Source organism: Marmota marmota, unplaced genomic scaffold, assembly GCF_001458135.2.
Source record: "Marmota marmota marmota unplaced genomic scaffold, marMar, whole genome shotgun sequence".
Taxonomy (NCBI): domain Eukaryota; kingdom Metazoa; phylum Chordata; class Mammalia; order Rodentia; family Sciuridae; genus Marmota; species Marmota marmota.
Genome location: NW_025999894.1, coordinates 554,091 through 577,670, shown reverse-complemented (window position 1 = coordinate 577,670; position 23,580 = coordinate 554,091). Strand labels below are relative to the sequence as shown.

The window sequence follows — 23,580 nt, the reverse complement described above, 5'->3', positions numbered from 1 at the left end:
CCTCCTGACCCCTACCTTGAGAAGCGGCTCCTCATCTCGAAGGAAGATCTGCCGCCTCTTGGCAATAGTGGTGGTGCGGTAGAAGTCAACCAGCTCGTTTAGGGAGTTGAACTTCTCTTCCCACAAGAAGTACTTCCCGGAGGCCTCCCGCAGCACCTTGAAGTGCTGCACCTGGTCCCCGTAGCTAGCAAAGAGGGCCACAGCGGTTTCAGATCCTGACGCCCCCCACCCGCCGCTCAGCACCACCCAGAACCTGGCCTTTCTCATGGAGAGACCTGGAGCCAGGGAAATACAGATGGGGAAGAGCCCAGGAGGCTCCCCGGCAGCGGACTCTGGGGTGAAGGGTGTGGGCCTCTGGACCAAGCCGCTTTCTTGCTGAGTCTTTAGGCTAGTCCTGAACTTCTCTGAACCTCACTTTCCTCTTAGTGATAGCACTTCACTTCGGGTAAGTGAGCAGAAAATGCTGTGGTTTACTGGCAACATTAAATGGGCTACCTCTGAGTGCATCCAGAACAGATAATCTCTCTCACACCTCTTCACTATCCCCCACAGATGTGACATTCTCCTCCCTCCCTTGCCCATTCCAAATCCCTGCGGTCCCTTGAGGAGTGAGTGAATCCTAAGATCATCCCGACTCAGAACAAAGCCTACTAATAGGAGAGGATCTCAGGTATACTGGATGCTTTTTGTCCTTCTCCCTCTCCCAAGAACCTTCCTCATTTCCCTCAGGATTAAGTCTTAGCACCTTCAGACTAAAGATCTGGCTCTGGTTACATAGCCAGTCTCATTTCCTTCATTTCTTCTATGATGCAGCCAATGGGCTCCTTTCTCACCTTCAAGTCTCCCAGCCCACTACTGGGTCCCTTCCAGCCCAGCTGGGCAGATACCCTGTCCTCCAAACTGTCAGAAGGACACAGCCATCTGGCAGTGACAGGGCAGAGGGACCTGCCCCAAGCCTCCTACACTTGGCACATCTGTACTCCAGGATGGGCAGCGCAGGGCCGGGACTGAGGTTGGTGCTGACGTGGGTTGTGATTCCCTTCCGAAATGCAGGGTCAGAGCAGGGCCTGCCTCACTACCCAGGAGGTGGGCGGGGGGGTCAGGCCCTTTGCACAATGGGGAAACGGAGGCCCCAAGTTCAGTGCTACAGAGCGAGGAAGGCCAGGGCTGGGGCCACGTCTGAGCTCACACTGGCTCCAACGTGCTTCCTGATTGATTAGCATCACAGAACAATAGCAATCATTATTCCAATTATGATATTAATAATGTCCTAGATAGAAGAATTCCCAGTCCAATTCTGCTGTGCCATGTTGCTCCCTGGGCTGTGCCCCCCAGAGGCAGGCCCGCCCTCCCTCGTTCTCTCTGCCAGGCCAAACCTGAACTGTCCCTCCCTGGCCTCGACAGCTGCTCTGTGGACCATGATGTCCTCCCCTACCAAACCTAGATCCTAGCCACACACCTCACAGGGGAGGGGAGGGTAGCCTGGGACCAGGGCCAGGCAAGGCCACTGCCATGGCTGTCCTGGGCCCATGTGACCCAGCTGGGGGCTGGAGAGAAAACCCAGAACAGCTTTGCTCCCAACCAGGGGACGGCCGGAGGGCAGGTGTGCTGTGCAGGTGGCTGGTGTGGTTGAGAGCTGGGGGTGCTGGGACAAGGCCACTTGGGGATGCGCAGTATGGCCACTTTGAGGGAGTTGACCCCTCTGCCTCCTGAGCCATGGGCTGCGCCTTGTTTCGTTCCCATTTGGGGCTAAAATGAGTGAGATCCAACTCTCAGCACAGAGACTTGATGGTTAAAATACAATGCCTCCTGGGTTCTGAATTACAATTCTGCTAAACAATCCAGATGCACTGCGTTTATAAGATGGGGTTCTCTCCTTCAGGCCTACAGTCTTCCTGGGCCTGAGTGCGGTGTCCCTTAGCTACCCGGACCCGTGCTCGCTCAGTCCTGCCCTTGCCTTCTGTTCAGTAGCTACACCTCTCAGCCCTGGGGCCCGTGTGCTGCTTTGTTACAAGTTTAAGAGGAAAGATTTGAGATTAAAAATGGAGGCCTGTGGGGATAGCTTAGTGGTAGGGCACTTGCCTCTCATGTATGAGGCCCTGGGTTCAATCCCAGCACCACAGGGAGAAGGAGAAGACAGAGATGCTTTTCAGGTACCCTCGGATTCCCGCCACCTGGCCAGAGTCAAGAGGAGGACCCTCTCAGCACCTCCAGACCTTTGCTCAGAACCCCTCGTGAGTCGGGAGGTTCCTCAGGTCCCTAAGCGCCTCCTGCAGCCTTTTTGTGACACACTGTTCACGATGGCTTGCACACTGGGCTCTGAAAGGGCAGGGAGGCAGAGTAGGCCCTGGGGTCCCTTCTAGGTGGAACTCTGGGAATGCAGCATCCCTACCTAAGTTTCATTCCTCAAGAGTGCTAAGACAGGATCTTAAAGAGAGAGAAAAAAAGGCCATTTTCCACCCCCCAAAATGAGCCACATCAGGTGTTTGACCAATGGATACTGCTGCTGACTAGAGAAGAGGAAAAAACAACAAACAAACAAAAAAAAAACAAGACAAGGTCTCACTAAATTGCACAGGCCGGCCTCAAGCTCTGGATCCTCCAGCCTCAGCCTCCCAAGTTGCTGGGATCACAGGCATGGGCCACTGTGCCCAGCAGAAGACATTTTTCTTCAAACCTGCTTCTGGAGGTTCTGAACTGGGGTTCCAGATGCCAGGCATCGTGACCCAGAAGCAGGTGCCCTGAAGCAGGCCCAACCCCCCTCTGATGTACCCAACATTTAGGGCAGCTCCCCTCAAAAGGAGCCAGTTTTCCCTGTGGGAGCAGAGGCTCTGGAGCAGGTGGAGCAATGGTCCCCAAACCTGAGGCAAAGTCTCTTCGGTGGCATCACTGAGCATTGTTCCTGGTGACTAAGCTGATGGTGTTGTCGGGTGTGGGACGTGCGTCCATGTGCCCGGGATGCTGAGGAGGGCAGACGGGGACAGGGGGCCCCACCCTGTCTGGCCTGCTGTAGCCTCCCAGAGGCCGTGTGCTGCCCGAAGGCAGCCTGTGAGCCCAACATGGTGCTCGGGAAGAGCTTGGGGTTTTCCTGGACTTTGGCTAGGGTAAACGGGGAAGGCTGTCACTCTAAGGCTGGTCAGGAAATAGGGAACTAATGACTCTGTCTGGGGCGCCCTGTTCAGAGGCAGAAGGCCTGACTCTGTGCTGGCCTTAAGGAGGAGGCTGAGGTAGAGGAGCCCCCCCCCCCCTGAGTAAGGAAACGAAAGGGGTATGGCAGGTTTGAATGAGATCTCGACCCAAATATAACCACGACTGGGAGCATTTTAGAGTTTGAAAGTCATCCGCAGTGGCCTGGACAATTAGCCAGAACTAAGCATATTCTGATCACATAGGAAGGTCAGGGAGTAGAGAACAGGAAATGAGATAAGGCAAAGAGACAAGAAACCTGGGAATTCTAGAATTTTCCAACCTGAGAATTCAGAACTTCTCAAATCTGGGGAACATGCCAGCCCCTGGCCTGTGCACAGCACACAGTAGGTTGTCAACAAATGGCAGATCCTGTCCTCTCCCCTACCTTGTTCACACTTCCTAAATACAGCTGAGCAGAGGGAGGCCAGAGGGTGGAGCAACTGGCCCACAGCCACATGGGCAGCCACATGGGCAGCCATGTTGGCAGCGCTAAGCTGGAGGAGGCCAGGTAGGGCTGCCTCCATCCCACTCCCCCACGCTCAGCAACTGAGAGTTCTCTCTCCCAGCCTGACCTGGCTCTGGCCCGGCTCTTCATACCTTCACCAGACATAATGCCTCATCCCCTTTCCTCTGCCTGGTCTCGGCCTTAGTCATACATACTTCCGGGCCAAGATGGAGGCATCTGAGGACCTCTTGGACCACAGCTGCTCTCTGGAGAACCCTGCCCCAGAACCCAGGGGTACTTCAGAGCCTACAGGAGTTAGGGGATCTGAGTGCAGGTGACTGTGGCCCTGTTGGTCTGTCTGGGGTGCAGATGGCTCTGGGCGGTGAGCCCTGGGCAGCTGGAATAGGAAGGGAGGCCACAGGAGCCTGAGGGGGGCCTGGGGTGAGTGTGAACCCCTGCAGTGGGCCGTACTGGGCTTCGTGAGTCTCCACTGAGCACCTTCAGGGTGTGTGCTTCAGGCCTGTGTCTCTGCCTGTCTCCTGCCCCGGGGAAGTGACTGCATGTGTGGGTCCCTCGAGGAGCAGTCATGGGTACGTCTGTCTCTGCCTGTGACCTGACACCCACATACCCAAAGGGACAAGGGTCTGGGCTGAGGCCCTGACTGTCAGGAAAACCCCAGGGACCAAGTCAGGTCTAATGCTGGGGCAGCCGGTCCTGCCCAGCGGGTTTTTCTGGCCTAGTGGCAGCAGCAGAAGCAAAAAATGACGGTGGCAGCCTAGATTGGGAAAACCAGGCTGAGTGGGTGGGGGTAGGAGTCCAGGACGCCCCCCCCCTTACCCAACCAGGGCTGTGGGCCCAACAGGGCAGAGTTCTGGGTGCTAACTGCCCAGTGGAGGATTTCTATGGGGCGTGGTCTCTCTGGCCTCAGTTTGCCCATCTGTGAAAAAGGACTGCAGCAGACAGGAAATGGAATCCAGCTGACCTTGAGAGGGAGTGGGACACAGCTAGCTAACAGAGAGAGACCCCGGCCGGGTGTTTAGGTTTCAGGGAAAGCGTCTGTCAGGGCACAGAAAGTCAGTAGGCACCAGTTCTGCCATTCTTTGCTGTGTGACCCTGGGCAAATTACTGCATCTCTCTGAGCTTCACTTCCTTCCCTACAAACTAGGTTCCCAGGAATCAAATACATTCCCTCCCTTCTTCCCTATCTGTGCATGCAGCCAGTCTTTCCATGTCTAAAAGGGCACCCCTGACTTCTCTGCTTCCTTTCCTCTGGATCCTCTATCATCATCCAAGATCACCCCAGCAGAACACAAGTACCTCGAGGCCATGAAGCTTTAACCTGTTTTCTAGGGGGCCGAGTTGCTAGCACCTATGACCTAGGACAGGGCCTGGCACGCAGCTGGTGTTCAGTGGCTGGATGTGCAGGGCAAACACACATCCGTTGACTCCAGGGCACTACTGACCAAAAAAGGAAGCAAAACACTCACTTGCAGACAATCTGTCATTGAACACCGGAGAGTCCCTGGGGCCTGGATAGGAGCTCAGACATTACATGGCAGCCTCGGCCCCCAGCCCACTAGCTGCCAGCTCACATGTGCTCCTTGAAGGTGTGGGGGGGGGGGGACACAATCCTTTGTAAACTCATAAAGGGCAGCTAGCTATGGTCACTTTTGCTCTGTGAGGCAGCGTGAGGCTCATAAACCTCGTCTCTTACAGTTTTATAGGGCTTGGCATGAGTGTGCGGGAGAATGCCAGGCGTAGCACAGTCAGAGTTCCTGAGTATCAAGCCAGCGAGGGCAGAGGACTCCTCACAACCCAATCTGCCGGGCAATCTGCCAGACTTTCCTGGATGGCCACTGGGTTACTGGACTTCACAGCATCAGGGATCATGGTCTTCTCCATGTCATAGATGAGGCTGTTAGAGACAAGAGAGGGCCAGAGCCTGCCTGAGGTCACACAACAGGTCCAGGGAAAAGTCAGCAAGGGACCTGGGCTCGCTGGCTCCCCAGGTCACTGTCTCCCCTCTGATAGCCTTGGATTCATGGGCAGAGAGAGGATGGGGAGCCGCCTTCCAGGTCAGAAGGGACTCCCAACTCCCCGCTGCCAGCACATGGTACGGCCCCTGAGGGTTTTGAATGGTGTTTATTGAACACTTACTATATACTACTCATCATACTAATTTCTTCATATAGATGTCCATTTTGTAGATGAGGAAACAGGGCCAGAGGATAGCTTGCCCAGCATTAAAAATAGGTATTGGAAATCTCCTAACTACAAGTCCCATTTAAATCTCAGGTGCCTTCACTGACCCCCTGCCTGTGGCCCTCCAAAGAATACAAAAAGCCCCAAGACAGGGGAGGTATACTGAGGAGGAGCAGGACCCAAGAAACCTGAGCCCAGCCTGGGAGGAAGTGAGGGTCGAGATCGCCACCTGGTGGTGCTGTGCACAAACCTCCGCCATTGAGCCTGGGAAGCTCTTGCTGGTTCTGACCTTGGGACACCTGGTCTGGGTGCCCTGAGAGAGAAGCCCGGGCCATGTGCCAAGATTTCTCTGAGTTATACTCTCAGCTGTCTTCCCAGGACACCTTGGTCTGATTCCCCCTACTTAAGAATTGCTCCCTACCACTGCCCATCTCCCCTCCTACCTGGACCTGCTGTCCAAACACACCCTTCTCACTGCCTCATCTCTGGGTCTTTGCACATGCTGTTTCCTGTGCCTGAAATATCCTCCCCTCTCCTTGTGCACCAAACTCTTACTAATGCTTCAGAGCCCAACTCAGACATCACCTCCCTGGGCCTTCTTGTAGAGCATGTCTATTGCATTTCCTGTATTCATCTGTTTGTTACAGAAACCCTCTGGGCGAGGGTGTCTATTTCCCATCCCATCGGACTCCTCTCCCGCACACACAGCCAATGCTAAAATAAAAGAGTGTGGACTGTAATCCCTGCGGCTCGGAAGGCTGAGTCAGGAGGATCGCCAGTTCAAAGCCAGCCTCAGCAATTTTGCAAGGCCCTAAGCAAACTCAGGGAGACCCTGTCTCTAAATAAAATATAAATACTGGCTCTGATATTAGCAAGGGATGTGGCTCAGTGGTTAAGCACCCCTGGGTCCAATCCCCGGTACCAAGAAAAAAAAGGTGGGGCTGAGGAACGAATTCCCAGGCTGAGATGTTCTGGTCCGACCCCCCCACCCCGGCTGGGGCTGCACTTACAGAGCACCGCCAGAAGAGGGCAGCACCAGCCAATGGCCAATGCCTCCCGCTTGGCTCAGGCGCCAGGAGCAGTTTGAGTCCCCTGAGCCCCTGTTTTGCTGGGTGACCTTGGGCTTGGGGCTGGGGGGGGGGGGGTTCCAGCAGTCACTCGAATCCAGACTAGCCCGCCTGGCGGGCGCCATACCCTGGAGATGACCAGGCCCCCGGACAGCCACCACTTGGAAAACTGCCATTTCCTGCCTTTGAGGAAGCAGTGACTCCCGGGGTCTNTCTCAGGAGGGACTCTGAATAAGGACCAGGGAGGTTTGACCATGACATCAGATCTCCCCACTAGATCAGCCTTCCTGCCCAGGTGGGGGGATGGCTACCTGGGGTGCTCCCCGCAGACGCCCTGATCACACAGTGAGAAGCTACTAAAGGGCTCACCTCTGCTCCAGTGATATTTAGGTGGCATCTTTCACCCCAATACTGGCTCTGATAGTAGCAATAAGAACTGGCCCAACAAGTGCCTCTGGTGCCAGGCTCTGTGCCCACAGTGGTCACAGAAGCCCTGAGAGTTAGTCCTGCTGGTGGGTCCCACTGCACACAGTCATGCCCCCTCCTAGACTTAGTCACCTCATCCCCTTAGGTGCTAGACACCACCACCTCCTGCCTGGTTCCTCCCTGCTGTCCCCCTCACCCCCAACAGTTTTTCCTCCTCACATCAGCCAGAGGCATCTGCTGCTGATCAGACCTCTCCTCTGCTGAAGACCCTCCATGGCTCCCTGTTGCTCAAAGAAAAAACGCAACCTCGTCAGCCCTCTGCCATCTGGCCTGCTTGTCTCTTTGACGAACCCCTAGGTTCCTAGCCCTTGCTCACCCTGGCTCCAAACACACCCTTCACTGCCTCATCTCTGGGTCTTTGCACATGCTGTTTCCTGTGCCTGAAATATCCTCCCCTCTCCTTGTGCACCAAACTCCTACTAATGCTTCTGAGCCCGACTCAGAATCACCTCCCCGGGCCCTCTTGCATGCTCATCTCAGGGCATGTGCATTGGTTGTTCCTCTGTCTGGAAGCCTCTCCTCCCAGGTCCACGTTCGAAGGCACCTGAGTAGCCTCCACCTCCTCGTTCAGCTCTTGGCTCAAATGCTGCTGCCACCTCCTCAGAGTCCCCGCCACCACCACCCTCGGTTCATTCTGCATTTATTTGTTTTCTTTTCTCTGTCTCCCTTGCCAAGACTTAGATCCTTAAGGACAACAGCTGTGTCTTCTTCAATGCTATTTCCCCAGCTCCGGAGCAGCCTGGCACACCAGGGCTCTGAGCTCAGTAACTAGTCCTTGGATTTGTGCATCTAGACCATGCTCTTCCGGGCCCTGGGAGTAGGAAGGACAGAGACCAGCCAGGAGCCTGACCCCGTCACCTCCACCTCTATTCCCACCACACCATGCCAGGACAGAGAAGCCACCTGTCACTATGCTAAATAATCCCTATCACGCCCACCTGCTGCAATGCCACTATTCTAAATAGGGTAAAATATTTTCTCCCCTGCTTGAGCCTGTGGAAGCCCTCAGCTTTAACCACATTGATTCATTTAGTCATTCTTTTTCCTTTTTTTTGGGGGGGGGGGCACTGTTTTGTTTTTAATTCTGGGGATTAAATCAAGGAATACTCTACTGCTGAACTACATCCCTGGATCTTTTTTGGGAGGTGGGTAATGGGGATTAAACACAGGGTCACTCAACCACTGAGCCACATCCCCAGCCCTATTTTGTATTTTATTTAGAGACAGGGTCTCCCTGAGTTACTTAGCTGATGTTTCTGTCTCAGCCTCCCAAGCCGCTGGGATTACAGGCGTGCGCCACTGTGCCAGGCTCTCTGGATCTTTTTTTTTTTTTAATATTTATTTTTTAGTTTTAGGTGGACACAATATCTTTATTTTTATTTTTATGTGGTATTGAGGATCGAACCCAGTGCCCCGCGCATGCCAGGCGGGTGCGCTACCACTTGAGCCACATCCCCAGCCCCTCTCTGGATCTTTTTTAAAAAATTATTATTTTATTTTGAGACAGGGTCTCCTAAACTGCCCGGGTTAACCTTGAACTTGCCATCCTCCTGCCCCCGCCTCCCAGCCTCATTCATTTTCGCAATAACCTATTTTACATGTGAGGAAACAGGCCCAGAGAGATTAAGCGACTGGCACAAAGTCACAGAGCCAGCAAATTGTAACCACCAGAATGAGAACCCAGGCAGCCAGCCTGGCCTCAGGGTTCATCCTCTCATCATCACCATTTGGTGGGATCCTGTACAGAGTACACTCGAGACACCTGCCCTGGGCACCTCAGTGCTCTCTGCCATGCGCCATCTCTCACCACCCCGCCCAATGACATCCTCCTTCTCCTCCCAAAGAAGCTTTGAGGGCTCCTTACTGCTCAGGGAGTAACATCTGGAACTCTCCACCTTCAAGGTTTTGCACAGCTGGCCTGAATCTGCTCTGGGCTGCACCCGGGGGTGCTCCACTGGGGTCACCCCTACAGAGATGCCCTCCCCACCCTTCTCACTCTCGGAGGCTCAACTTGGACATTGCCTCCCTGCCCCTTCCGGTGCACACCCCCCAAAGGTCCAAGCTCACTTCACAGAGATGGAGAATTCCCCAGGGGAGCTCTCACTCTCCCGGATCAGGAAGGCTCCCAGATGGTTCCGCTTCATCAGAATCTCCTCCGCCAGCTGCCGCGAAATCCTGCCCGAGTACCACCTGTGGAGAAAGGGGCTGGTGAAGGCAGTGGGCAGGCCAGGTCCCCCCACACACACACACTGCACGATGTTGAGGTGTTCAATGTCACCGATCCGCAAGACAGTCCTAAGATGTGGGAGATGGGGTTGTTCCCATTTCACAGATAGGGAAACCGAGGCCTAGAGCCGCAAAGCCAGTTGAAGCAGGCAGGAGCTGGGATACCACCCCAGTGCCTTGGCACCTGAATCTCACCAACCTTTCCTGCAGGTATATATGCACCCAGATGAGCAAAAAAAAAAAAAAAAAAAAAAAAAATTAAATTCCCATGAACCATAAGCACCAATGTCAGCCTAACTTCTGTTTTAGATAGTAGATGATTTGGGTGGGGGAAAGGGCTCTACTACACTGTCCCCCAGGCCTAGAGATTTTTTTTTGGTGGGGGGGGTACTGGAGATGAACCCAGGGGCACTCTACCACTGAGCCAAATCCCTAGACCTATTTACTTATTTTTGTATTTATCTAAGTTTTGAGATAGGGTCCCGCTAAGTTGCCCAGGCTGGCCTTAAATTTGCGATCTTTCTGTTCCAGTCTCCTGAGTCTGTGGGATTACAGGCGTGCGCCACCATGCCCGGTGATGATGGATTCAAGTAAGTAAACCAAGAGTATAGAGAAGGTGTCTCATAAATGCCTAGTCTCTTGAAGATCCCCAGGGAAACTGGAATCCAACTTCTCTTTCAGTTCCCCCCAAGACGGTTCCAGGCAGCCGTGCCCCCCCCACACACTTTATTATTATTATTATTAATACTGGGGATTGAACCCAGAGATGCTTTACTACTGAGCCACATCCCCAGCCCATTTTATTTTTTATTTTGAGACAGGGTCTCGCCAAGTTGCTTAGGGGCCTCCCTAAATTGCTGAGGCTGGCCTCAAACCTGCAATCCTCCTGCCTCGGCCTCCCAGATGACTGGGATAACAGGCGTGCACCACTCACCCAGCCTCCCCTGCCTTCTTTGAGTCTCACTTCTTTGAGTCTCACTGGTATAGACTGACAACTTGCATTCCCCACCTTTCATATACTAAAATCCATTCCTCAATGAGATGGAATTTAAAAGTAGAGCCATTGGGAGGTGAAGAGGTGCCCACATGAGTAGGATTATGTCTGCCTGATTTGAATATGTCTCCACAAAATTCAAGTGTTGGAAACAGCCTCCAACACAGCTGAGACTTGGGACAACCAGGAGGAGACTGGGTCATGAAGGATCTGCCCTCATTAATAGAGTAATCCACTCATGGATCAGTGGATTATTGAGGAAGTGGCTTGGTTATAAAAGTGATTGCTTTCAAGCTCACTTGCTCTGTGATGCCCTCTGCCTTGTTAAGAAGCCCCCCACCAAATGCCAAGTGGATGCTAGCTAGCACCACGCTCTTGGACTTCACAGCTTCCATGAGCTAAATAAACCCCTGTGCTTTATAAATTACCCAGAGTCGGGTATTCTGTTATAGCAACAAAAAATGGACGAAGGGGGAAGAATAAAGACCCCAGAGAGCTCATTTGTCCCTTCACAACATAACGACGACATGGCTACCAGATGGCCATCTATGAACCAGGAAATGGCCCTCACCGGACACTGAACCTGCCAGCCCTGATCTTAGACTTCCCAGTCCCCAGAACAGTGAGAAAAAAACATCTGTTGTTTATCAGCCACCCAGTCTGGTCTTCCCATACAGCAGCCCAATCAAAGACACCTAGCACAGGGAGGCTAGAGGGTCCCCACTGGCTTCCTGACTCCTGGACCTTAGCCCAGCCTTAGCTCTGACCCCTTTGTTGTTCACATGGGGAAACTGGGGTCCAGATCAGCTGGAGATCTCATGGTGGGACCACGATAGGCCAGGGCAGGGTCCAGAGCCTGTGTCCCCTCATGTTTCTCTTCCCTCCTTCCATGAGGACTTCCTGAGCCTCTTCCCTCCTTCCATGAGGACTTCCTGAGCCAGGGCGCATTTGGCATGGGTGGAGATGCAAGGTGTGACTTTTCCTGCTGTCTCCAGATGTTGAGGCCTCAAAGATGAGAGCAGAGGACAGGAGGGCTGCCAGGGTACTCTGTGTCCTGCCTGTGTCCCTGCTCTTGCCTCAACTCAGTGAAGGCTGCCGGGCACGTGCCCGGGCTTTTGTCTGTCAGGAGCAAAGTTGGCCTGCCATGTGCAGGGCAGGCTGAGGCCCTGGAACATTCTCAAGTGATGACGGTCTGGAGCAGGGAGGTGGACACCCAGCTCCCTGCCCCTGGGTGTGCGTGTGGGGGGGGGTGTGACTCCTAGGAGCATGTTCTACGCATCTCCCTGACGTCCACAAGGGGATGGGATTCCAGCTGCCCAGCAGCAAGGGGCTCCTTCCCGTCCCTGTCTGCATCCCTGCTCCTCACGTGGCCTCCCAGGGGCTACTTGTAGGGGAGCCCACACCTCCAGATATGAGCTTCTAGGTCACTGCTGTCCCCCTACTGGCGGGAAACCCGGAGGCTGGAGTCTGCCTGCCATCCCCTGCCTGGGCAAGTCTTAGAGGATGGGGAAGTGGCAGGCCCAAGGTCAGGGTGACCAGGGAGGGGAGGTGCCATAGCCCCTCCTCCAACCGTGGCTGGATGGGAGTTTCCCAAGGGGCCAGATGTCTCTGAAGAACCCTCAAAACCCCCACAGGAGACGTCAGGGCGTAGGCGGCCATGGCCCTCAGAGGGTGTCACACCCCAGGGAGGCCCCACACCCCCTGCCAGCCCTGCCCCCCACCGTGGCAGTTTAAAGGAAGGAGTTCAAGGGCCCCCGAGCCCAGCTCCTCTCTCCACGCCAACACCACTCTCTTTCAACCACTTGGTGTTGTCCCCCACACCTTTTTTTTTTTAAATAAATTTTTTAGTTGTAGGTGAACACAATTTTTTTTAAATAAATTTTTTTTTTTTAGTTGTAGGTGGACACCTTTATTTATTTCTATGTGGTGCTGAGGATGGAACCCAGTGCCTCACGCATGCTAGGCAAGCGCTCTGCCACCGAGCCACCACCCCAGCCCTTGTCCCCCTTTCATCGATGTGGAAACCGAGGCTCAGAGAGATGCCCCTCCCAGAGGCTGCCCCACAAGTTCACGTCTGGAACTTTCCCCAGCCCTGCAGCTGCTCTGACAAGCTTTCCCAGCCCTCCTCCTGGCCGGCCCCACCCTGGTCCCATACCACCCCATCTGCAATTCTGCTGTGTGACTTTATACAAGTCACTCAACTTTTCCGTGCTTCTGTCTCCCGGCCTGTGAGACCAATTTGATAGTACTCACCTCCTTTTGGCCTGGGAGGATAAATGGCGGCTGCCCGCAGGTGCTTGCTGCCACTACGGGTGACGAAGTAGTTCATGCCCCTCCTCCCACACACCCTTCAGCTCTCCCTGCCCCCACTGGCCACTCAGCCAGGTCAGGGGCCTCCCTGACCTATGTGGCCGGCTCTGGGAGCATTTGGGTCTGCATCATGGTCTCCTGGGGGGAGGTGGGGGTGACACTGGGTGCTCAGGGAAGGAGGGGACCTGGCACAGGCACAAGGCCTTCCGGGTCCCCTCCTTCCCCACGAAGGCCATCATGGCTGACTCAGGGACAGAGCTAGAGTGTTTCCAGAACTATCTGGGGACCAAGCAGGTGCTCAGGTTAGCCAGGCTGAGACTAGCCCTGGGCCTCCGGGGCCTGACCCCAGCCCGGCTCTGTCCCAGGCACAAGTAGCCTGAACTGACCCCAGGGGAGGCTGGAACCCTCCGTGGTGCCTCAGCAGTGTGACCTTCTGTCATCCTTTGTCCCTCACCTGAGCAAGTGGAACCCTCTGCTCAGGGCTTCTCAGCAGCGTGAGGCCCTTCCGCCTCCCAACTTGGCCAGGCCTTAGCCTCCACCTGAAGCCTGACACTTGGCCCAGGGCGCTCACCGGGCCCCTGTCCTTGTTTTTGGCTCCTCTGGCCCGGACTCAGGCCCTGGTGGAGTCCTCACCACCTCTATCTCCTCACGCACCACCTGCCCCCTCCCTTGACTGGAGGCTGCACCTCCGCGGGGGAGGGAGGGAGGCCGGGAATGCCTATAGCTTGGGGCGGAGTGACTGGGGACCTGGGAGGGTTGGGGCTGGGCCCCCGCAAAGGAAATGGAGGTGGTGGCAGCTTTGGAAAAATAACTCAAAAGAAGATAAAGAGGAAATACCCCTGGGGCTCCACCCTGGCCCTGCACCTCCTTTGTCTTCCACCCCCAGCTACACGTCAGAGCTCCCCAACTGTCCCACCAGCCTCGCCACCTCAGTCACTTCTGACTGCATTCTTCCTTCCTTGAATACCTCCGTGACTCTCTGCTACCTGGCCTGGCGTTTGAGGGCCTCCTGCCCGACCCACGCATCATGGATCCTCCCTCGTCGCTCTCCCTGGGCTACCCCTGACCTTTTCCCAAGGGTGGGTGCTTTTTCTAGGTAACCAACTCCTACCCATCCTTCAAAATCCCACTCACTGCCACCTCTCCTGAGAAGCGTTGCCTGTTTAGTCACCTTCCCATGTGCTATGTCCTTCATGTCCTGTGTCTCCCATGAAGCAGGGCTCTTCTGACCTCTATGTCTCCAGGAGCTAGGGCCATGTCTGCTGAATGACTGTTACTTAAACCATTTCCACTAGTTATTTTTTTTTTTTCCAGAGATTTCTAAACTCCCTGGGCTGTTCTGGGCTGGACTCTGCCCCAAGTATCCTAAGGGCAGCGATGTTGGGTACTACCTGCTGAGAGCCTGACCTAGGACTTCCCAGGGGCCAGTAGGTGCCAGGCACCGGGATACCTAGGGCCCAGACACAACTCCCACTCTGCCCAGGCCCCAGACTCTGCTCAGCCAGTGTCCACTTCCCCTCAGGATGTCCAATGCCTTTCCTGGCAGAGCAGGCCCGGCCAGGCCAGCTGGGCAGCGACACACAGGCTCAAGGTCAGGGGTTGAGGCTACTCACGGGTGGGGCTTGACCCGGATGTAGTTCTTGGGGATGAAACCCTCAGCACCCCGGAGCTCAGCCTTGTACCAGTTCTGGTCGTCTTCCATGTTCAGGATCTGCAAGCAGGACAGACACAGCCACTCAGTCACTGAGAAGAAATAGCTGTCACCTTCGACTTGTAAGGCTCCAGGTGGGCTTCATCTGGATCATCCTCTGAGCCCATTTACAGAGGAGGGCAGGGGGTCCTGCTCAAGGTCACCCAGGTCGAGTTAGAATCAGTCTTTTGACAGCTGGGTCCCATCTTCAGGAGCTTTTGTGGGACAGTTGGAAACTCAGATGTTTGGGGTTGAAAGTTTTGAGTGGCTGGAGATGGACTCACAGGCTCTGCAACCAGATCTGAGGTCTTCGGAGCGGATCTAGGGCTCCTCGGATCCTGAGCTGTGTCCCCTAGCACGGAGTCTTACCCGTGTGCCCACCATGCAGGGCACCTTGGGGTAAAGGTTGGAGGTCCCCAGGAAGATCAGGGAGCCCCCACCTGAGCTCAGAAATGAGTGGCTACCCAAGGGGGACTGACATGTCAAACGCTCTACAGTTCAAGTTCAGGGGCAAGAATGGGGAGGGACAGGCACTGCGACACAAATGAACAAGGTTTGTGTGCTGCACAAGCTGGTTGCTGGGTCCCACGGGCTCCTTTTCAGGCCCGAGAAGCCTCCTTTGCCTCACAGGTGGGCAGAGAGGAACTGAAACCACCAGAGTGGGGGTGGCAAGTTGCTGTGGGTGAACAACCAAGGAACAGAGGGGAGGAGCAGGTCTGGACCTAGGAGGGTGACCACATGAAACTGGGGTTCCTGCCTACCTTTCCTAGGCACAATTTCCATGGGTCACTCCAATTCCCAAGCAACCTTCACCTAAAATGCTATTTTATGGATGAGCCCAGAAAGGGAAGTAACTCAGCCAAGGCCACGCAGCAGGGGATAGGCAGAACCTCTATGGTCAGCCTGTGGCTTTGGGTTCTGTTGGTCTAGGGGGACTCTGGCCTACAAATATTTTTTGTTTTGTTTTTGTTCTTTTAATAGTTTTTAGTTGCCAATGGACCTTTATTTTATTTATTTATATGCAGTGCTGAGAATCGAACTCAGTGCCTCACACATGCTAGGCAATCACTCTACCACTGAGCCATAACCCCAGCCCCTGGCCTATCAGTTTTTTACCCCCACTCTACCTCCCACTTTGTCTCTGGACAAAGGGTACAACTTTCCTGTCATTTCTGGAGCAGGCTTCAAACACTGGGTACATATTCTCCTCTTTTATTTTAGTATCATTCCTTATTCTTACATTCCCATTATCATAACTTTTACTAATTTACATGAAAATCATTTGCACTCACACTATGTAGACATTTTTTATCTTTTCTGCTTTCACAGTTAGCCTTATTCCTTCACTGGATACAAAATTATCATCTCCAATTGACACTGAATAACCATTCAAACCTTTAATCTTGTTCTTAGGTGTTTGTTTGAGAAACAGAAACTGTACCAGGGAGCTCTACCACTGAGCTACATCCCCAGCCTTTTTTGGGGGGTGGGGGTGGGGGGCGGAGACCAGGGATTAAACTCAGGGGCACTGAACCATGAGCCACATCCCCAGCCCTATTTTGTATTTTATTTAGAGATAGGGTCTCGCTGAGTTGCTTAATGCCTTGCCGTGGCTGAGACAGGATTTGAACTCACGATCCTCCTGCCTCAGCCTCCTGAGCTGCTGGGATTATAGGTGCGTGCCACCAGGCCCGGCATCCCCAGCCTTTTTATTTTTTATTTTGAGACAGGGTCTCCCTGAGTTGCTGAGGTTGACCTTGAACCTGTGCTCCTCCTGCCTCAGTCTCCTGAATACCTGGGATTACAGATATACCCCCACACCTGACTTACTCTTTGATTTAAATTTTAAACTAAATTACTTCTCAATAATATTTATACCAGTATCGTTTTTTAAAAAAATATATTTTTTTTGGTTGTAGTTGGACACAATACCTTTATTTTATTTATTTATTTTTATGTGGTGCTGAGGATGGAACCCAGGGCCTTGCACGTGCTAGGTGAGCGCTCTACCACTGAGCCACAATCCCAGCCCCCCCAGTATCACTTTTTATCACATGACCTATTAGAGAATTTTCTCTAGGATGTATGCACTCAGATCCCAATATAAGTCAACTTATATTCCTTATCACTATGCAAATTCTGGTCACAGCCAACAATTTATTTCAACTCCTCGTTAGCCAAGAAGAAGTAGGTATGACATGATTCTTATTAATTGTATGATGATTGGGTCAATCAGATGCAAAACAAAGGCTCTTCAAGTATCTTATATAATTGAATTGGGGATATTGGATTTGTTCTACTAGTAATATACATTTAACACATGAGAGTTTCAACAAATACTGATTTTTCCATTTCTTTCCTATGGTCCCGGGAATTGAACCTAGGGTCTGTGCATGCTGGGCAAGGGCTCTACCACTAAGCCACCCCAGCTCTCCACAAATATCAGAACCAATTTTAGACCTGATCTCTTTCTCTTTGTTAGACTGGAAAAATCAGCTCAGTTTGGTCTCCACCCATGACTACCGTCAGCCATGGAAGGACCTACACCAGTATCAGCTCTTCTACATTCAAATACAATAGCAGGGACTTCTCTACGAATCCACTTCTAATCATACACCCAGGGGCAGCCAGGCCAATGCAAGGGTCCTAACTTAGTGAAATTCTGCCAGGTGGAGCTGGGATTCATTCCCTCAGCTCAGGCCTGAGGCCTGTCGGGCCACCAAGCCAGGGTGAGCCCTTCCTTCCTGCCCTGGGGTTGAACAAGGTGGCAGCCCCAGAGACAGACGGAAGCAGGTGGCTGGCTCAGGAAAACTTTCCCTCAAAGCAAAACAAAATGATTTCCCCAACCAAATGAGAAAATCAGGGCCTGTGCACCACTTGCCCCGACCATGGCTTCTAAGAAAGGCGCCCTGGAGCCAGGAATTAGGGACCTATCTGCATCTCTATCTGCTTCTGACGCTCTCTGTAGCCATGGCCTGAGTTTCTTCTTCCGTTAAATGGCCACATTCATGGCCTTCGGTGGACATGGCAATCTCTCAGGGGCTACAACACCCTGCGTGGACACAGGAATGTCATAGGTCTAGGTCTTATGTTGTCTTGTTTTCCTGTCACCTCAGAGGACCCAGGAATGTTCTTATGGTGATGTGAGCTCAATTCTTTCTGCCAACATGGCTCTAAAGTTGGAGACGCGGGAATTCCCACAAGAGAGGGACTGGCTCCGCGCTAATGAAATACCACTGCCCAAGATGATTCAGGTTTTGACCTGCCCCGGCAGGGGCCTCCCGCCCAGGTGACCTTCCTTCCTCACTGTTCCCTGCCTCGTGGAGTTGACTCAACAGCTCTTTACTGAGCACCTATTGTGAACCTGGCGCTGTGCCGAGCCCTGGCGATGCAACAGGAACCAGGAGCTTGCGCTGTAGAGGGCAGAGGCAGACATCAATAAGCAAAGGAACGAGTAAACAGGTGGTTTAGTGTAGGGGTAAGTGCTCGATTGTGCACCGGGATGACACGTGTGGAAAACGTCGGGTGGAGGCAGGCAGAGTGTCAACAGCGGGCAGCTGTAGTGGTCAAGAAAAGCCTCTCTGGGGAGGTGACATGTGGACTGAGCCCTGAATTATAAGAAGGAAGCCAGTGAGTAGCCAGTGCAAAGGCCCTGAGGTGGGACCAGTTCTGGATTGAAAAGAGACCAGTAGGTCTAGAGTTGGGAGGGACAGGCCCTGAGTGCACTTTCCAGGTGAGTGGAAATGGAGGCCTGGACCAGAGGAGAGGGACTGAGGGTGCTGAGAAATGGTCAGAACTGCCAAGACTCAATGACAGGCTGTTGAGGAGCTGGTGCAGGAGCTCAGTCTGTGCCATCAGCCTTCTCCAAGAGGTAAAGAAGGCTGGGGGCTCCTGAGTCTGGGTCCCAAAGGCCAGGCTGTCCATGGAGAGAGGGAAGTGGAGCCACTGAGTCTCCCCCTCCAGCCAGAAGCAGTAGGGTCCTGTCCACCTAGAAATGCCTGACTTTTCAAAGAGGGAGGCCTTGTCCCAGGAAGTGACGTTCATGTGTCCAGAGGGAGTCCATCTGCCACTGAGGTTTCATCTAAAACCAAGGTTCCCATTGGAACAACCCCACTTCCTTGCAGGGCGCTGGAGTGGGACTTGACTTGCACGGCTGGTGCTGCAGGAGCAGGGCCTGGCCCATCGGGGGCGCTCAGGAGGCATTTGTTGGATCAGAGACCAGGACCCTTGCAGGAATTCGCAACCTCTCCCAGACCCCAGTGGGGGAAGGGCTAGCCACCAGCCACTCACTGTGGCCCTAGGCAAGAGAGACCCTAGGCTTTGTTGTGCCGGGTGAACAAAGCAGTAACATTAATAGGGCAAAATGGTTCTAGAAAAGTGGGCGGTAGTGTTGGACCCGGGTGCACACGGGTTATCCCAGTGGCTGGGGAGGCTGAGGCAGGAGGATCACGAGTTCAAAGGCACCCTCAGCAACATAGAGACCTTAAACCAATCAGAGAGACCCTGTCTTTAAATAAAATATTAAAAAGGGGCTGGGGATGTGGCAGAGTAGTTAAGTACCTCTGGGTTCCATCCCTGGTACCAAAAAAAAAAAAAAGTGGGTGATATACAAGAGGCAGGTGAGTTCTCTAGCATAATTTAAAAGGATGCCAAAAAACCCCCAGGAATCAAGATAAATAATATTTTAAGGCAGTATGTTAAAAAATAAAAATGAACACAAAACTGTGTGTGGGCGTTAGTTAATAATAGTGTATCGGTATTAGTTCACTCCTGGTGAGAAAAGTACCATGATGCTCATGTAAGATGTTAATAAAGGGGAAAGCTGGATATTGGAACACGCATGTGGGAATCCCACTAGGCTTTTGTCTCCATTTTTCTGTAAATCTAATAAAAAATTTAATACAAAAATTCCATCAAAATCTTAAATAAAGGGCTGAGGATGTAGCTTAGTTGAAGAGCACTTGCCTCGCATGTGCAAGGCCCTGGGTTTCAACCCTAGCAAGGGTGGCAGGGAATGGGGGGGGAATGGGAGGGGGCATGGGGGGGGAGGAACTACACTTTAAAAAAAAAAAGATTTAAATAATGATGAAATTTGACCTTGTACTTGCACAGGCCTGAGAGAATGAGATCCTCTGCCTCACCATAATCCTGGCCCCCTGGAGGGAATTCAGTTTTCCCTTGGTGTCAGGGAGATCTGATTCTAGGACCCCAACTCCACTCCACAGATAGCCAACCATAGATGCCCAAGTGTCTTTGTATGAAATGTGTAGTATTTGCATATAACCTACACATATCCTCCCGAGAATACTTGAAATTGTTTCTAGATTGCTTACAATACCTAATAAAATGTAAATAGCTATTATAATGTACCCTTTAGAGGATGAAGAGGAAAAAGAGTTCTGCACATGTTTGGTATGGTAGCAAATTTTCTCCCCCAAATATTTTCCATTTGAGGTTGGTTGGATCCCCAGATACAGAACCTGTGGCTTTGGAGGACTAACTGTATTTGCTTATTGCAGAATATCCGTGGAATACAGAAAGAATAAAGAAGAAAATACAAAAGGCTCAGAAGCCTCCTCTACAGGTTCGCACCACTATGCCTGGATAATGTTTTTAAGGCTCTTTATATATTTCCCAGATGCCCTTCAAAATGATTGCACGACTTTACCTGTTCACCATCCACATGTGAAAGTACACATTTCCCCACAATCTCAACAACCTTAGAGACTCTTTTTAAAATTACATGTTGCTGGGGCTGGGGTTGTAGCTCAGTGGTAGAGCACTTGCTTAGGGCCTTACCAAGTTGCTGAGGCTGTCGTTGAATTTGTAATCCTCCTGCCTCAGCCTCCTGAGTTGCTGGGATTACATGCTGGACTGATGTAAGTTTTTAAATTCTTCGGAGCTACTTTCATTTCTCACCTGTCGTTGCAACAGGCCCTGACTCCTGCCCACCTCGGTGCCTCCCCACCTCAGCCTTATGCCCTCCTTCTTAGACACAGTCTTTTTTTTTTTTTTCCCCAATTCTTCAAACATATTAGTACAGCCCCTCCTCAGAGTCTCTGACCACTCTCTCCCCAGTCTGCTGTTCTCTTCCCCCGGCTTTTGCATGGCCAGTTCTTGCTCATCGTTTAGATTTCAACTGAGGTGCCACCTCTTTTAAGAAACTGCTCTGACCAGCCCACCTAAAGCGGCCTCTGTCCCTTCTCCTACCCACTATTACTCTACAGCCATCTCCCTGTATATACTCTCAGCACTTAGCTTGATGCCTTGTGGGTGCTCAACCACAGAATAGGTGCTCAGTAGCTCAGGGTTTGTGAAATGCATGAAGGAAAAGACGGCTTCTCCCACTGTCTGTCACCCCTCCATCCCCCCCTTGAGCCTGCATTACCCCAGTTACCACCTCTCTCTAAGGATACAAGTCCCCTGGTAGGGTTAATACCCAGTGTCAGCTAATGTCTTCCTCCTGTCTTTTCTTTCTTATCCACATTTCCCATATCTTATTGGAAGCTTTCTGTGTGCCAGGTCCTGCTGCTCCAGCATGGGCCCTGCCCTCCTGGGGCTTACAGTCAGAGAAGGGAGATCAGGACCTCACTCCTTCCTTAGCAGAAACCCACCAGAATCCGGTAACACTTAGCGAAGGTGAGTGGGAAACCTGACTAATCCAGAGGTGGAGGGCACAGAAATCTGGGAGAGAAGGAAAGATGCCCCAGTCTTTTCAGCAATTGCCTTGGGGGACCCCACCGATCTGCTCACATCCACCTCCAGTTAGTCCTTCCTGGTTGGGTGGGCCTCTTACTCCATTCCTTATCCTCGCCATCTCCCTCCTTCCCAAACCCCAAAATCTAGAAATCCCGTGCTGCTCTCAGGTGAATCGCGGAGGCCTCTGAACTAGATTTAGATCCTCACAAAAAGACATCAGCCATTTGTCATAAGTTTGTTGTTATTGTTGTTGGTGGTGGTGACGGTGGTACCAGGGATTGACCAGGTACCTGGTACCTGGTGGTACCAGGGATTGAACTCAGGGACGCTTAACCATTGAGCCCCATCCCCAGCCCTTTTGATATTTTATTTAGAGATGGGGTCTCGTTAAGTTGCTTAGGGCTTTGAACATCACCCAGTCCTGATGTTCAGCCTGTCCCCAGCCTCAGTGGGCCACATGTATACAGGCTAAGAGCCAGCAACTCGGGTGGACCGAGGTGCCAATATCCTAACGCAAAAAAAGGGGAATTCCTCAAGGGCATGTAACTCCTCTGGACCCCAACACTAACCTCCCCAGCTCCCAGCCCAGCCTGTGCCGTGTCTCAGGGGACTGGATGTGGGTTGCAGAGTCAAAGGGACATAGGTTCAAATCTGACCCCACACCGAGCACTTCCCGTGGCCTCAGTTTCACAAAATGAGGGTGCAAGTCCTCTACACCCCAATAGCTTAAAGGGGATATTGGTTACACTGCAGAGTGTGGGGGCCAGTAGCAAAAAGAGGTTTCCTGCCCCTTCTCATGCTTGAAGCTTGCAGCCAAGAACATGGCTAACGGGCCAGAATGGAGGGACATCCAATCTAATATCCACTGCTCCAGGCCCAGGAAAGGGCTCTAACTTCTTAGGATGAGTACTGACACTGGCAGCTCCAGTGTCCAAATCTTGGCATGAAATCTGGCTTCTGGGTTCTTGTTGTCAGATTCAAACAGATAAGCTAGAACATCCCCAGAGAGAGAGAGTGCACAGACCCATCTGTCATGACATCTTGAAGCCTACCATCTCCTTCAAAAGGAGCCCAAACAAAGAGAAATGAATTGAGGATGAGTCCATTTTCCCTTTTCTCCACACTGCTGGGAAGCTCATTCTTGACAGTGAAGTCAGCTACGTTAGCCCCACTGGGTGATCTTTCTTTCCTAACACCTCCCCTGGTGTGTGCACAGCACATGCGCTCTCTCGCTCTCTCACCCCCATTTTGTCTCTTCGTTTCTCTAGCCGATTCTCTTGTTCTCTCAACAATTCTTTCAAATTTCTTTTCCCTGGAGAACTAAGAGTTGAACCAACAACCCCTGACAGCCACTCTAATAACATCTCCTTGGATACTCACAACAGTCCCCCCAAAGGGGGACTCACTAACTATCTCCCCATTTCCTAGATGGGGAAATTGAGGCTCCAAGGGAGGCGGTAGCTTGTCCCAAATCACACGGTCCATAACTAGAGAAGCCAAACCTGTCCTCCAGAGACCTGATGGCGGGGGCTGTCCTGGGGACCCAGTGCCTCTAGCCCACCCCCCACCCCATGCAGGGCCACCTCAGCCTGGCTCCAGCCCACCACCGTACCTTGAGTGTGTCCCCCTTGTTGAAGGCCAGCTCATCGCTCTCCGTGGCCTGAAAACTGTACAGGGCCACGGACTCCATCCTGCTGTCCCCAGGCTCCGGCAGCTGGGCTCCGAGCAGGACCGGCAGCTTCCTGCTTCCTCTGCAGTCAAGGACTGTCTTCCTTTGTTTTGAGTGTGTGTTTGTTCTTTGAAGCCGAGACCGAAACTGCCCTTGATGGGGGAGAAACAGGAAGCAGAGACATGTCACCCGAGCAGGGAGGACGTGTGAGCCACCCAGTCACTGCCTCTAACCCCAGTGGCCAGGTGCAGCCCTAGAGGAATCCCCCTGCAGCCTGGAAATGGGGTACCTTTGTACCCACGTCACACATGATCAAACAGGATAAATCCCACAGATCCATCTTGCACTGTGTCTTGTCACCTCCCGTTTTCTAAAACCTTAGTCCCCCATGTTTCTCCGGCACCTGCCACATTAAGGCCAACCTCCTTATCTGACGTGCAAGCCACCTGTGAATCACAGCCACACGTAGCTTTCACACTCATCCTTTGGCCCCTGGGCTCCGGCCACAATAGGTGACGTACCACACTTTTATTCCATTCTCCAGGCTTCTGCACACGCCACCCCCCTGCCTGCTGTTCCTCTCCTCTGTTCCCAGAGGACTCC

At 52.7% G+C, this 23,580-nt stretch overlaps 2 protein-coding genes across 3 annotated transcripts in view; one reads left to right on the top strand and one right to left on the bottom strand.

The window, feature by feature from the left end:
- Positions 1-23,145, bottom strand: part of LOC107157141 (GRB2 related adaptor protein) — a 27,378-nt gene extending 4,233 nt beyond the window's left edge. The window contains exons 1-4 of one of the 2 annotated variants that reach the window (XM_015503437.2): positions 22,921-23,132; positions 14,533-14,630; positions 9,457-9,579; positions 16-184 (exon numbers count right to left, since the gene is read on the bottom strand). In XM_015503437.2, coding sequence (XP_015358923.1) covers positions 16-184; positions 9,457-9,579; positions 14,533-14,630; positions 22,921-22,998 — 468 coding nt within the window. In that variant the 5' untranslated portion in view covers positions 22,999-23,132. Of the gene's footprint in view, positions 1-15; positions 185-9,456; positions 9,580-14,532; positions 14,631-22,920 lie in introns of both variants that reach the window. The other variant, XM_048796384.1, reaches the window with a different exon arrangement.
- Positions 1-23,580, top strand: part of LOC107157133 (multidrug and toxin extrusion protein 1) — a 612,661-nt gene that overhangs the window by 245,726 nt on the left and 343,355 nt on the right. The window lies entirely within an intron of this gene.